The sequence below is a fragment of the Myxocyprinus asiaticus genome, chromosome 26, assembly GCF_019703515.2.
Source record: "Myxocyprinus asiaticus isolate MX2 ecotype Aquarium Trade chromosome 26, UBuf_Myxa_2, whole genome shotgun sequence".
In the NCBI taxonomy this organism is placed as follows: domain Eukaryota; kingdom Metazoa; phylum Chordata; class Actinopteri; order Cypriniformes; family Catostomidae; genus Myxocyprinus; species Myxocyprinus asiaticus.
This window is the reverse complement of record NC_059369.1, coordinates 3,728,205-3,744,300: the sequence shown is the minus strand read 5'-3', so window position 1 is coordinate 3,744,300 and position 16,096 is coordinate 3,728,205. Positions and strand designations below refer to the sequence as shown.

The window sequence follows — 16,096 nt, the reverse complement described above, 5'->3', positions numbered from 1 at the left end:
TGATTAACCTTCCACATGCCCGAGGTTGCCGACCCTTGCATTAGAGTAAAATGTGTTTAGACTATATTAGAAAAAACAATCAGAAGGTAAATGACACTGACATTTCTCATGTTTGCTGGTTTCATCATCATTTTACCCTGTTAGAACAGTTGCTGAGGTTAAGTGGGCATCAGTAGGCCGGTGAAAACTTCAATCTGATACTTTCATGCATTCATAGAGGTGAAAAGGTTGGACATTAAAAGTACTGACACAACAGAGACACGTCATGCAGAGAGTTAATACTGCAGGTCAGTTGTTACAAGTCTTGTCCAGGGAATTGGAAGAGGAGGAAATATTATGATAAAACAGAAAGAGACCACAGATGAAGGAGAGGATGCCATGTGCTGGCCTCATCTGTACTGCCAGAGTTTCCTCAGGATGAGATGAAGAGCTGCGGGAAACTACAGGCAGTACAGATGGAGGCAGACGCTGGAGGGAACGGAACCTGCATGCACAAAACTGATGGGAAACTGTTCTCAGTAGCTGCACCCATCACACGGAACAGGAGCAGAGGAGGAGGTGGGGATGAGGAGGGGCTCGGAACCGATTGGCGGGAGAGAAGTGTTACAAAACAAAAGCAATCAAAAAATAAACCAAACATTTGTGCAAAATGGAAAGCCAAGTTGCTTTTACACGGACCTCTCTGGTGGTATTAAAGAGACAATTCACTAAAGCTGAAAATTCTGTCCTCATTTACTCACCCTAAAGTGGTTCCAAACACATCTGACTTTCTTTCTTCGATGGAACGCAAAAGGAGATATGAGGAAGAATGACAGCCTCTGTCCCTATTCACTTTCATTGTATGGAAAAAGGATGCAATGAAAGACTAAAGGCTCCTTTTGTGTTCCACAGAAGAAATAAAGTCATACAGGTAAGGAACAAAATGAGGGTGAGCAAATGATGACAGAATTTTTTATTTTGGGTGAACTATAAAGTCTACTTTTGTCATAATTCCAATAACTAGAGAAGCACCTATATGGCTCTTTAAACTTGTACTCAGTGTCTGTATAATTTAATTTCCCAGAGAATAAATTAAGTAAAAATCAGACCAAATGTTCAAAAGTAGTTTAACATTATGCAAATATGAAGCAAGTTTCATGCTTCCAAGTTAATAAAAGTTGTGGAAATTACAGGTCTGCTGCTGTGACTTTATAGCTATATTCTTCTGTTTGAAATATTTGTGAATATATAATATTTAAAAGTGTCATCCTCACCCTCTCTCTCCTCTTCGATGTGGCTCATTCTGAAGGCCATGGCATGCTTCTCGTGACCCTGATCCCGAACCCCCTCTGACTCCATCACCATGGTAACCATCTCCTGCCACTCCATCACCTGACTCTGAAAATCATCCATGCTGCCGGTCTCACTCGCCTGCCATTGGGAATACACATATATTCATAATCAAATTCATTTCATATGACATCGGTGGGTCTGGTGGAATAATATAGTTCACTTTTAAAGTGCTATTTGACCATCATTTGTGTAGTCACTAATGTACAAAAACAGAAGAGGATTGTTCCACTAGACAAAACTATTTGAATGTTATATGTATTATAACAGAAATGTATATCATGTACTGGTAGTTAGAATAGCAAGAGGAAGGGAACAGTTTTTTAACCCCAGTTAAAATCCTAACAATGCCCCTTAAGGCCAAAGTCCACATTGTCCGTGTTGCTGATCGGAACATGCACAGTATGCATGATGCACATTTTGTCATTAGCACGGTCCACAGCTCAGATTTTCTTGACATGCATTGGCATACTGTTTTTGGCATACTGTATAGAGAAGTATGGATATTTGGAAGCAGCAGCGGACAGTCCTCGCCTGTCATTTACTGTACTAAAAGAGTATCACTATCTAAATTCTGATAGCATAAGCCGCAATTGAAAATGCAGTAAAATATATGTGATGCACACATTGCTAAAATGCGTGGACAAAGGCAAACAGCCAAACAACGATAATGAACTATATTAACTGGCGGAAGAACAGTTTATTTCCATAATTATTACAATATATGTAACAATTTATTGAACACTGATGTCTTCATAAAGGGAATAAGCCCCTCAAGGCTGTGAGTTACAGTGATTTTAAAGCATGTAAGGGGGTTTTAGGTAGGGCTGCAACCATACACAAAATTCAGTCTGGTATGGACCTTGGTTTTGGAGTCACAATTGAAGTATACAGCCAGCATCATGGCCCTTCCTTCAGTCACTTGTGAGAAGCTGACAAAATGTGTCAAAAGCAGCAACAGATCCTGAGAGAAAGGACTTTGCTGCTAAACCAGTTATTCTGTATTATACTTGAAGATAGATAATAATACATATATAAAAAGATGCAATTTTTTTAAAATATGCATATGGATTTTTTACGTGAATCCTGATTCTTGAGATAAGGGACAAAACATGTCTTAATTACAGTCATCTTTATGTTAAAAATTAAGAAATTCATAAAAATAAAAACACTGAAAAAGATCAATCTAAAGGAAATGTGTATACATGTGCAAGGCAATTTATAACTTATATATATTTTAATAATTAGAATTTTTTTAAAGTGCATGCTCTATACTTGGAAGCACATGTAACTTAACCGGTCCTCAGCAAGAGGTCAAAATGTTAAATTGCCTAACAAAGTGTTTAAAAATGCAACAAATTCATAAATATCAAATGAAAGGTAGGGATCTGTAAGACATCAAACAATACATTAAGAAAACTTTAAATGATATTTTCCCTAAACAAACTGCCTATCAATGTTGTGTCCTCACTTTGTGTCAACTCCATCAGATCTTTTTATAATCCTGAATAAATCAGACAATGTCACGGTCAGCTAAAACCCTGAGCATCCCTTTGCCATTTCCTGCTCATGGTGGATGCAACAGTAGGACACGTGGTCTGGTAAGTTTTATATTTTTTCATATTTTAAACAAACAATGTTTAATTCTCTGCGGTCACAGCTTCAACATGTCAACTCCGTCATTCCCGTTATGATGATTTCTGTTAGAAATGTGGGATGATTTTGGCATTTTAGTTTAGGTTACAGAGTCGGCTTTAACAGAGGAAAAAAACAAACTGTCTACAGTGTATAACACATGGTTAAGATGGAAATAATATTATAGATTTTAAACATGTTTTGTCCCTTCTCAAGAATCAGTGATTACACAGAGAACATACCTGACTGAGCCATTTATGATCAAGCAGATCCTATATTGCAAGTAAGCAGCATGATGAGACGTGGCAAACCTAGATCGCTCTAATGTTGTGTGCTTGCACTGTAGACTGCTTTGCTGATTATAAACAGGAGTCGTAGTTTTATTGCATTGCCATTTGCGTGTCAAATTAAAAAGTTTATTTACATTTCACCCAGCGATCCATCATTAACAGAAGCACTACAAATATGCAAGAGCACGCTTTCTTAACTGTGTGAATAGTGAGACTCCGCTCAAGAGTGCCCGCACTAAACTAAAGTGTTTAAAGAGCATTTGTGTATGCTTGAAACACTAAGGTCAAGAGACACATGTGGATTATGTAAGACAGAAAGGGGACATCGAGCAGCTGATGCCTTTTTGTGCCATGTTCTCCTAATCTTTGGTTTTGCATACTTCCATTTTGCTCCACAATATATATATATATATATATATATATATATATATATAAACCCTGTATCCCATCAGTTCGGCACAGATACATGTACTGTTGCAGCCCTAGTTTTAGGCACTTTACTTTGCGTCATGCCATGGAATACCCCTTCCCGTGATAAAATCACTGTTCACATGGCTGTGTGGTTTATATTGCTTTATAATACAGTCGGAATAGAAGATGTCATTGACCTGTGATGCTGCTCTCTTGGTCACCTGCTCCAGGTCGGCCTGCATCTTCCTCTGCTGATCCTCATACTCCACGAGCTGCTTTTGCAGTTCATCTATCAACAGCCAAACAAAATCTTAACATTTGACACTATGCAAATAAATGACATTTCAAACTAACTGGCTTCTTTTTTATTTACCATTTTTAGCCTTCATCTCTTCATACAGTTCCAGTTTGCAAAACATTTCTTCTCGCTCCTCTTCCAGTTCTGTAACACGACTGCGCAGGGACGTGACGTCAGGGGACATATTGGTACAAATCCCAGACTAAATTCAAAAACAGAGAAAGTTTATCAGCCAGAAATTCACCTCTGTGAACCTGAGGAAAAATGATTCTTGCTATGATACTTTCACTTGCCTGAACTTTCCTGAGCTCCTCCTCGAGCTGCCTGATACGAGACTTGGACCACGCTTTCATCTTTAAGAACTTAGCTTCTGCTTTACTGGCCTCGTCTGCTTTCAGTTTTGCATGGGCTAAATCAAACAGAGGGACAGATTGACAGGAAACATAAAAACACAGCCAACAATTCCATCTTTAATAGAAAATACTGACGTGCCAAATCAATAGACACCCTCCTATTAAAACGTAGAGTCAGCCTGGCTATGTAACCATGGTTATCAATGCTAAAGGTCATTTTTGCAATTTGGTTCGATGCCGCTAGTAGGGCAATGTTACACCCTGTGGCCTTAAAAGAATAGTTCCAAACCCATATGATTTCTTATGTGAAACACAAAAGTTAATTTTTCATATTTAATATTGCGGCCCATCCATTCAACACATTGGCAGTTGATGGCAGTGACTCACTTTAAAGCTTTAAAAGGGCTCATAGTATCCCAAAAGTAGTCCTGGCTCACACGGGAACTTGAGTTGTTTTTAGTACTAAATAAATACATATTCTCATGTATAATAAAGAAATAATAAATATTTGCACATAAATATTAGGGATGTGCGCGAGTAATCAACTAATCAAGTTCTTGTTCTGTACCAGCTAGCTAACTATTAAAAACACTACTCGAATATCGCAAATTGATTTGTTTTTTTTTTGTGCATTTGCCTGCTGCAGGCAATGCGGAATTATGCTGCACTTTCCCTCTGAATCTTTCACCAAATCTCGCAGTTACAACTGGATGCTGTGGATGAGCGTGTCATCAAGGTGTTGGATGATAGAAGGAGATATCATGGCGTCTACGCTTTCAAACAAAGCCAAGTGAGGCAATACTTGTAATATTTTGATTCTCATTGAATTCTACTCTATTAGTATTCAGTTTTAGATGGAGTGCAAACCAATGGGTGAGGATCTGTTTTTATTGTGGAAAGAAAATGTAAAGTGGAAGAAGAAACTCAGAAGCTTATCAGACCAGTATGTGTGGATCTGTGTTAAATCTCTGAACACCGCAGGGGCGCATTTAATAAATAACTTTCACCACTTGTTTTTCTGAATTACACCATGTTAAATGATCAGGACATTACTGATGTAAAAAAACAGCACCATCACTATTTGAAAAAAGTCATTTTTGATCAAATCTAGACATGACCCCATTTCCAGCAGCCATCACTCCAACACCTTATCCTTGAGTAATCATGCTAAATTGATAATTTGGTACTAGAAAATCACTTGCCATTATATCAAACACAGTTGAAAGCTATTTGGTTCATTAAATGAAGCTTAACATTGTCTTTGTGTTTGTTTTTGAGATCCACAGTATGCAATAGACTGGCATGTCTTAAGGTCAATATTAGGTCAAAAATGGCAAAAAAGAAACAGCTTTCTCTAGAAACTCGTCAGTCAATCATTGTTTTGAGGAATGAAGGCTATACAATGCTTGAAATTGCCAAAAAACTGAAGATTTCATACAAAGGTGTACACTACAGTCTTCAAAGACAAAGGACAACTGGCTCTAACAAGGACAGAAAGAGATGTGGAAGACCAGATGTACAACTAAACAAGAGGATAAGTACATCAGAGTCTCTAGTTTGAGAAATAAACACCTCACGTGTCCTCAGCTGACAGCTTCATTGAATTCTTATCCATTTGTAGAACATTTTAGCATAGTAGTACCATTTAGTAGTTGTTTGTTTTTCTTGCTTATCTTTTTGTAAATAAAAGTCATTTCATTACATCTGTGTCTTTCAGGCTCTAAAGGTTAGGCTGAATATCACAAATCCTTCAGATTATTCATGACCAACTCCCTACAATTCAGTGAATTGGTGAAATTCCTCCTCTGACATTCATAAACACATGCATAATTGGGTAACCAAGTGATTATCAATACATTAAATAAAATCTCCTTCTGTGACCCGAATAAAGTCATACAAGTTTGGAGCAACATGAAAGGTAGTAAATTATGGTCATTTTCATTTCTGGGAGAATTATTCCTTTAAATAATCCACTATGAATAGGTATCTAAACAATTTACAAAATCCCAAATCACTGTTGTAGGACAGGGAGGTCACACTGTAGGCTCCATTCTGTAAGCACACATGGACACACATAACGTGATGTCATTGCCTACCTTCCAGCTCTGTGATTCTTTGAGCTGTGATGCAGGTGGGCGGGTTTGCAGGTACGTCTGAGGGCAGTGCAGTTGATCGCTGCAGGGTCTCCAGCTGTCTGCGCAGTGCCTGCTCTTTCTCTGACATCTCACTGTTGTGTTTCTCAGCAGCCCTTTGCAGCTCAGCCTCATGTTTCTCCATCAGATCTCTAAGCCGGGCCCGAGCGATGTGCCGCTCTGCCTCCAGCTTTGACTGAAGGTTCTCTCTCTCTCTCTGCAAGTGTTGCATTCCCTCTGTTAACTCCTACCAAACAAACACAGAGAAGACTGACATTCAGAACACATCACATCGGAAAACTGTGAGCACCACACCCTTTAGAGTTTAAACACTTTTATCAAAAATTATTAAATAGGTGTGTAAAAATCTATTAAGGAATTTAATAATTGATTATGTTTTCCTTTTTTTGGAATACAGGTTGAGTGAGTTTTTATTGTATTTTTTTATCCAAAAAGTCCTGCGACTTCAGGCTGGTTTATACTTGTAGGCTACGCATAGACTTGTGAGCACCTCACCAAAAATGTAACTATGCATCGCAAATAAGTAGACCACAACAGCTGCGACTGGTCCACCCCTGAGTCAGAGACTCTACGCTAGGGCTGCACGATAAAATGATAATCATGATTGTTTTGCTCAAACTTTTAATCAAGCTTGATCACGATCATTCTTCTGTTTGAAATTTTTTTTTTTTATAATTACAGGGCTGCAATATTTGAACCAAAAAAAAAAATACTGTTGCCACTGTTTAGATATCAAATCTAAAAGAAGGGGAAAAAAAACAACATAAAATTACATTAAACAGTCACTCTCATGTTCAACAATTTGTTAGAATGAAAAACTAGATGATTCCTTTTGACCAGAAATTTGTCATGTTTTGCCCATGCTTTACTTCCATTAAAAAGAGATACTCTGTAGGGTGTTTACACTTGAGTCCTCTTTTAAGATCCATTCTTTAAATTATTATTATTAACATTATTATTATATTCCAATACACAATACAAATTTACAATAGCAACATATTTCTGTAATAATTAGGGCTGTCAATGGATTACAAATTTTAATCAAATGAATAAAATTAATCGCAATTAATTGCATTTTTTTTACGATTATTTGCTGAGAAAGTCACACAAATAAAGGTAATTCATACAAACAATGCATAACTCAAATATTTATACATATAATATGCAGGGCCTATAATAAATATATAATATGGATCGAAATTCAGTTTGAAATAAACTGCATTATTGTGGCATTGATTAGACAATAAAAAAGTGGCTTATGAAATCAATATATTGTTTGTTTTATTCTCATATCATTGAACAAGCCTACAGTTAACAGCAATCTGTTTTGCACTGAGTTCATCAATGTGTCCAGTTCTCACAGGACGCATTCTTGCATTCATCTACGCTGTTGTTAATTAGACGGACACGTTTGGAGCATTCAGCACCATAAATGGCACATTTTTAAGATGTTGCGTCAAGTAGTGGAAACTTTGAAAATTGCTTCTTAAGATTCCTGTATTCTGTTGTGCTTCCTCCAAAGTGAGCGCTTCTCATTCTCTGGCTGCGCTGCTTGTGAGGTTTGTTGAGGCCCACAGCCATCTATTGACGCAGCTCGTAAAAACAGATGTACTTCAAGCCTGAATTGCTCATATGGTAGTAAAATCAGTACTTTTATTACAGAATGTACATACCTGTCAAGATTAATTGCGTTCTTAGCGTGTTATTTTTTCTATAATTAATCACACGTATTAAATGGACAGCCCACAAAATAATTTAGCAAGCAACATTGCTATACAGTCTCAAGCCTTTATTTTGGCAGAAGCCCAATCATTTTTTTTATCAAGCCTTACTTTGAAGGAAGACCGTGTTGTTGTTTCTGTGCTTACCAGCAGAGGTGAAGGTGACATCAGTTTTGTGCTCCTCCTTCCATACAATGTGAAAAATCAGGAGCATCAGCCGTTTTTATATTCTGTTTGTTTCATGTTGTTACAACCAGAAATGCAACAAAAGCCATGCATGTTTACAACTTATAAACTGTGCTTTTTTTCTTCAATATTCATCTGTGAGTGAAACAGTATTTGTTGTATTCTACTCGAGACCGTTCCAATCTGTATGATGTTTTGACCATATGTTTGACAGTATCGTGTATAGTAAATGATCAGATTTCCTAAGTTACGAAAACTGAACACTTCTAATTTATCAGAAAGTTAATGCTGAAGTACGTAATTTCTGCAACACTAGTGCCACCAGATGGAATGGCAAAACTAAACGTTGTTTTCAAAACAGCTTTCCGAATACGCCCCCCATCTGTCGTTGGTCAAACAAAGAGGTAGTCCCACCCACACCTCACAGTATTGGTCAATGTCACTGTGTTTGTATAGACAGGTCACTCAAAACAAACAGAGGATATTCACAGCACCACGGAGACAAAGTGTTTACAGTCTTCGAGAAGTTTGTAAAATAAATAATACATACCTGAATCTCAACATGTTCACATCCTTTGATGAACTCGTTTTCAATGCTACCACAATTTAATAAATACTTTTTGAATCCATGAATTACATTGCTTCTATTTAAGAAATGTACAATTATTTCAGAAACTAAGGTATTTTGGCTGTGTGCTCGCAGAACTGTGAATGCAAACCAAAGTGTAGAATCTTACTTTCTGGAAAATACAATATAATACAACATAATACCCAAAGTATTACACATTCCTTTTTTATCCAAAATACAATCTTTACATTTTGTTCAGTTATAAAAATCCACCAAATCCAGATGCCCAATCTACTTGTGCCATTTGATTTAACCCTCCAGTGAAATTATTTAAATGCAGTTATGATTCATACTAAAACAATTAAATCAAACCTGACCAAATTTCAGTTTTCATGATTGCATCATCATAATATTTACGAATGCTGTCTGCCGTTGAGACTGACAGAGAAGTTGAATACTGTCTGTGGTGTGTGTTTCACCTTTATCTGCTGGTCTCTACCATCCACCTCCACCTGCAGGACATCAATCACTTGTGTTTTACCCAGAAGAACTTCCTCCTTCTCATGGAGTTTCTGTTTGAGAGCAGTCAGGAGCTGAGAAGGAAAAAGGATTGTTCAGTTTGTGTAGAACAATAACAGCTGGACATTTTCTAGAGATGTGTGATTTACCTGCTCGAGGTCAGCGCTAGCGTCTGACTTTGCTACAAGCTTGAACAGCTCCTGTTCGTGTGTCTGCCTGATCTCCATTAGTGTGTTGTCTTTTTGTAAAATGATATCTTTGAATGTTTGGATCTAGAAAGCACAACAAAATTCTGCTTAAGACTGACCATCAAGTGAAAAATAAAATACAAATAAATCAGTGGCATTTTAAAAAGACACAAACACTGTTTACATTGGACTTGTACATGTTCTCCTTTTCCTCAAACTGGGTTTTCTCAGACATTAGGAGCTCTCGGAGGCTGTCCACCTGCTCCTGGAGTAGGCTGCACCTTTCCTCCCCATCACCAACATTCTTTGTTAGGCTCAGCACCATTAACTTCAGCTCATTCACAGACCCTTCCTGTTTAAAAAATGCACTATTAGTAGGGGATTCAAACATGCCATGTGATTGACATTCATTAGGATCTATCTAGTTCTTTACATTGCTTTGTTGTGGAACTGGCTGTTCCCCAGATAAAGCCATCTGCAGGTGCACAATGTAGGCTTCCTTCTCAGTAAGAAGTTTGGCTCTGTCAGCCAACATGGCATCCATAGCAGAACCTCGCTCTCTCTGGGCCTCCAGCTCCTGGATCTAGAAAAAATATTGCAAATCTGTTACACAAACACCAATATGGCACGACTAGGGCTGCAACTAATGATTAATCTGATAATCGACTAATCTTCAATTATTTCTTCGATTAACTAATTAATCAGATTTTTATTCAAATGTGATTTTTAAAAAACAGAAATAATACAGGGCTTAAGGATTTGGTCTGATTTACGATTTGAATTCACAATTCTATACTCACAAAGTCTGAATCATGATTACTATTATTATTACATTTAGGACAAAGGCAAAATAGTGCCTTTCCTTTACTTGTAAAACGTAGCAAAATGTTCTGTTCATTAACGTGTAAAATGATCCATCGGGGATGGAGTGGGACTAAAAATCAGCCCAGCACATGGCAATAGTGACACCAGAATAGAAATATTATTCATTCTGCTCAGCTAAAAATCACATAATTATGTGAGATACATATGCTTGTACACTGTCACTGATTTCAATTAATATTATAAATGTATCCTAGAAATTAATTCATAAATTAATACATTTTGAATGGAAGTGTATGCTTATCCAGGTTTTAAAACACTGTAAAACTGGCACTCTTTGACCTCTGAGACATCAGTGTGATATCCATGAAAGCTGCACAACTGAGTACATTGAAACTGAAATCACGGTATGATGTTGCATGATTACTAAACCACAAAGCACACTTTAATCCAACTGATTGTGCTCCCTTTCTCCATTGCGATCGGTTTGATTGATGTGGATGAGCGAGCTTGTTTAGCGGAGACTCGCTCGTGGTAAAGACAGACACTTTTGTGAAATGGAAATACGGCCTGATTTTGAACTCAACATCTATAAATTTCATACATGTATACAAAACATAGAAAATACCTGCAAAATCAAAGCTATGCGCTGGAGAGAAACAACTCTCAAGCGCAACAAATAGCACAATCACTCTGTCAACAGACCTGACGCGGTAAACGTGGCACATTAAACTGACTGCTTATGATCATCTTTGAAGTGTTTATAAAGTGCCCTCGTGCGTTGGTTTTTGCTGCTTCAACTTGTCCATCATTTTTCAAACGAGTTATCATGGAAAAGCAATTTTCACAACTACCCAACTAATTGATAATGACATTTATTGTTGATGTTTTTTATTATCGATTCTAATCGATTTTAGCGATTAGTTGTTGCAGCACTAGGCACAACATAGGATTAATTGAGGTAAAAAGGATTACGTTTAGCACTCATGAAGGATTAGTAGATTAAGAACCGTGAATGGCCTTTACCTTTTGCTTCAGTTCTTGGTCTCTCTGAGCAACCTGCTGCTCTAGATCCTCCACCTTCTTTCTAAACCGGAGAATTTTCCCACGGTTGGCAGCAGCCGATTCTGAATCACCGGCTTCTCCAGTGCCACTCTAAAGAATCAAAATCAGCTCATCATGAAACATTTCAAAATTGGCATCAAGAACCAGTAAGAACACAGAGGAGCTGACCCATGATAACTGCTCTGAAATCCGGTGTATTGATGAGAAAATAATGACAGAATGGTAATTTTGGGGTGAACTATTCTTTTAAATCAGCAGATCTGGGGCGAAACATCCCTTTAAATCAGCTTCGCTGCTACTGAACCTTATGCACTACAGCAAAAGAAATGATATTTTACCCGAGTTGTGAGCTTGCAATTTGAATGTGATGAGACAAAATGAGGGAGTACTGTGAAATAAAGGCAAAACAACATGTCTTTCTATTGCATTATGCTTGTTAGTTGCTCTCAAAAACAAACATACATTGTCCAATTCACAATCAATATATGATATGTACATACATACATGTAAATGCCACCCATTTAAATACATAAAAAAATAAAGCATCTCTTGCTGTAGAACTACTATTAGACACTTTTACAATGACTAATGCTCATGTCCTGGCCTCGCCTCTTTTCCGTTTGCTTCACCGGTTTCACCTGTTTGAAACGAGCAGGACTGCCCTGCTCTTTGCGCTCTTGATTTTTCCGTAATTCCTCAAGTTGGGAGTTGAGTGAGGTGACTTTTGCTTTGTTTTGCAGTCGTATCTTGGAAAGCTTCAATTCATATGACTCCCTCTCCACCTGAGGGGAAAATGTTCATTTGAAATCATTCTCTCTTTCAACATCTTAAAGCTTAATTCTCTTCAACAACAAACTTAAATAAGTGAGAATAGCTTGACTTTGATAAATGAAGCAACACCAGTGCAAGATACATTACTTCCCTTCTTGGTATCCTATGCAGATTGTGTGTAAATCACAGAATTACAGGGTTTATTGGCATTAAGTTGAAATATTGGATGTAACTTTACACAGACAAGATTAGTGGGATAAAATCACTCACTAGAGTCATGTTAACACATGGGCTGGGTATTGATACAGATTTCCCGATTCGATTTGATTCACATTCACAAGCTCTCATTTAGATTCCGATTCATTTCCATATCAATTCATATGGGAATATTTCAGTTATAATGTAACTGAATTTGCTTACACAGGGTATCTGCAGGTTCGAAAGAACAAAATGTAAGACTTTTTAAGACTTTTAAGGCCAAATAAAAGAAAAATTCGCTATAAAAAAAAAAACAAAAAAACAAAATCACATTAAATAGTTAATTAGCAGGTAATTACAAACCCACTGAGGCTACTTGGATGTCTCTGGACATGTTTTGTATATTGTGCATTTATGTGTTTTCTTTTTTAAATAATATAATACAACATTAAAACTCTAAATGAATTCATTATGAATGCATGTAGCCTAAAGTATGTAGCCTATATTCTGACCCTTCTCTTTAGTCACTTGTTTTCCAGCAAGATTTGACGCAATAGATCTTATTCACACTACGCCATATTTGATTTTTTATTTATATTTTCTCCCAATTTGAAATGCCCAGTTCCCAATGTTCTTTTTAGTCCTCATGGTGGCGTAGTGACTCGCCTCAGTCTGGGTGGCGGAGGACGAATCCCAGTTGCCTCCGCGTCTGAGACCGTCAATCCGTGCATCTTATCACGTGGCTTGTTGAGCGCGTTGCCACAGAGACACAGCGCGTGTGGAGGATTCACGGCATCCACCGCGGCAACCATGCTCAACTCACCACGCGCCCCACTGAGAACAAACCACATTACAGCGACCACGAGGAGGTTACCCCATGTGACTCTACTCTCCCTAGCAACTGGGCCAATTTGGTTGCTTAGGAGACCTGGCTGGAGTCACTCAGCACGCCCTGGGATTCGAACTCGCGAACTCCAGGGGTGATGCCACTGAGCTACCCAGGCCCCCTCATATTTGATTTTTAATGGGAATGGAAACAAGGCTGTGAGGGATAGACTCACATCTCTTCAATGGCACGAACGGTATAAATCTGTAAAAAGCTCCAAGATCCCATCTGATTTTCCACAACTCATGTTTTCCGGAGTTTCTTGTCTACTGAATGTACTTGGAAAGGTATATTTTCAATGTTTTGTCCGTGGAACGATCCAAAAACGATCCAAAAACACTTTAAACTGCAATACAGCTCATTGAAGAGACTGTACGTCTATCCCTCACCGCCTCGTTGTCATTCCCATTAAAAATCAAAGATTTAATAATCTGTGAATAAGGTCTAGCATGTGCTGAATAATATATTATTATATTATATATTTTTTCTTGGCAGATACCTTTAACAAATACTTGAACAGATAGTTAAAGGGCAGTTCATTCAAAAATGAAATGTCTTTCATCACTGGTTACCCTTGAGTCTGTTTTCTGTCTGTTTTGTGTCTGTCTGTTTTGAGATTTTTCTCTGCCATGGAACAAAAAAGGAGATGTTAAACAAAACGTTTAGTCTCAGTCACCACTTTTTTTGTGAAAAAGTACCTTAAGTTGTTCATCTTTGCTGCAGAGTGTTGCATCTTTCTCCCTGATCAGCTCTTTTAACTGAGTCACCAGTTCCTCCATCTGCATTAGCCGCTCAGTGACCTCAGAGAGCGTTGGGGCATTGACGCTCACATCCACCAGCGGAGAGCCAGGGGCCTGAGACGGATATGAACATTTAATATGAAGTGTTCAGCTCAAGCATGGCATTTTCTGACTTTGTTTTGACATGCAACAGAAACATTTCCTTTGCCCTCCATAAATGTTGGTCAAGGTTTTTCTAACTAAGAAGCGCCATGCCCCCTAAAAGATTATGTCAATTATTACAGCGCACAAAGCAAAAAAAAAAAAAAAAAAAAAAAACCCGGCATTTCCTGACCTATTCCTGATAAAAAAAGAAGCACTACGCTGCTTGTCAGTCCCACACTAAACATGTTAGGCTGGTTTCCCAGAATGAGGCAGCATACATCACAGAAAATCCTCTACATTACAAGACATTTAAACAATTGATTAATACTCACTCCATGGGCAGAGCCGCCCTCATCTGCCGAAAACCACTTCAGCATTGTTGACAGAGCCTATGGCCTATGACAAGATATCACAGCAACAGTTTTAGTATCATGAGGTTCTCCTGAAGTGATATGATAGGTGTGGGTGAGAAACATATTTATAGTCCTTTTTTACCATAAATGTCCACCTCAGACCAGCCAGTAGGTAGCGATATGTACGAAGAATGCAAATCGACAAAAACAAGAGAGGAATGTAAAAGTGAAAGTGGACACTGATAATAAAAAAGGACTTAAATATTGATCTGTTTCTCACCCACATCTATGATTTCACTTCTGAAGACATGGATTAAACCACTAAAGTCTTATGGATTACTTTAATGTTTCTAATGTTTAATTTATGTGATTTTTGGAGCTAAAAAGGTCTGTTCACCATTCACTTGCATTGTATGGACCTACAGAACTGAAATATTCTTTTAAAAATCTTCATTTGTGTTCTGCTGAAGAAAGAAAGTCATACACATCTGGGATGGCATAAGGATGATGAGAGAATTTTCATTTTTTAGGTTAACTATTACTTTACAATGAACATGAGCTATAATTCTGGGGGGCATAATGCTGTCTGTGTTCAGTCAGAAAAAAAATTATTTTTAATATCTAAAAAATATTGTTACTCAACGTCAACTATATCAATAAGTCTGGTCAAACAAGGCACTGAAAAATTACCATTAATATACCATGGTATTCCAGGGTACTTCAAATAATACCATGGTATGTGACCTCCAAAACACCATGGCATTACCTTTACAACTTTCTGTTCAAGAACCATATATATATATATATATATATATATATATATATATATATATATATATATATATATATAATTAACTAAGACACTAAGAAAACGGGTTAAACACGAGATTAAACATATAAAGATGTTCTTAACTGTGCATTAGCTTGAGAAGATAAAAAAATACGACCTTATACATTTAAAAGTGAAAATGTTCAGACCGACGTGACTAATAATATTAAATGATGAAACACGTCAGGGGTGTTCAGATGTTTACACAATCTTACCTGTCTTTCAATAACACGGACATATATCGCGTCGCATTTCGACCACAGCACACAAAGGCGATATGCTCACTCTTACATGTTTAACATGTCTAACACATTTGTTGCATTCCGCACTGGAGATACTGTAACTTTATTCTCAGTTAATGAATGTGAATAAGCTTTATCTATGCAGGAAGATAAACGCGTACGTTCTGCGCATGCACTTCCTCTTCTTCTTCTGGTCTTGTAATGGCGGTTGGCAAACCAACGTAAGAGGTGCATTTCCGCCTACTGGACTGGATTGTATATGGACAAAACAAACAAAAACAAGTAATTTATCAAATCATTATTTATTCTTGCTTTGGAAATTTCCTAAAAATATCCTAGAGTGAAGTGTTGTTAAATTACACTGAAAACAAAGTGGAAATCTGATTTGAAGAAAC

At 37.4% G+C, this 16,096-nt stretch overlaps 1 protein-coding gene across 7 annotated transcripts in view; it reads right to left on the bottom strand.

The window, feature by feature from the left end:
* LOC127417329 (golgin subfamily B member 1-like) overlaps positions 1-15,883 on the bottom strand; it is a 63,499-nt gene extending 47,616 nt beyond the window's left edge. For 6 of the 7 annotated variants that reach the window (XR_007893255.1, XR_007893256.1, XM_051657278.1 and 3 more), the window contains exons 1-14: positions 15,675-15,883; positions 14,610-14,673; positions 14,092-14,247; positions 12,177-12,320; positions 11,500-11,628; positions 10,085-10,234; positions 9,836-10,003; positions 9,613-9,735; positions 9,424-9,537; positions 6,413-6,695; positions 4,257-4,372; positions 4,039-4,165; positions 3,863-3,954; positions 1,253-1,410 (exon numbers count right to left, since the gene is read on the bottom strand). Coding sequence is in view for 5 of the 7 variants with exons in the window: in XM_051657278.1 (XP_051513238.1) it covers positions 1,253-1,410; positions 3,863-3,954; positions 4,039-4,165; positions 4,257-4,372; positions 6,413-6,695; positions 9,424-9,537; positions 9,613-9,735; positions 9,836-10,003; positions 10,085-10,234; positions 11,500-11,628; positions 12,177-12,320; positions 14,092-14,247; positions 14,610-14,654 (1,805 nt within the window). In the remaining 2 variants the exon portion in view is untranslated. The remainder of the gene's footprint in view (positions 1-1,252; positions 1,411-3,862; positions 3,955-4,038; positions 4,166-4,256; positions 4,373-6,412; positions 6,696-9,423; positions 9,538-9,612; positions 9,736-9,835; positions 10,004-10,084; positions 10,235-11,499; positions 11,629-12,176; positions 12,321-14,091; positions 14,248-14,609; positions 14,674-15,674) is intronic. The other variant, XM_051657282.1, reaches the window with a different exon arrangement.
* Between the last annotated feature and the right edge of the window lie 213 nt (positions 15,884-16,096).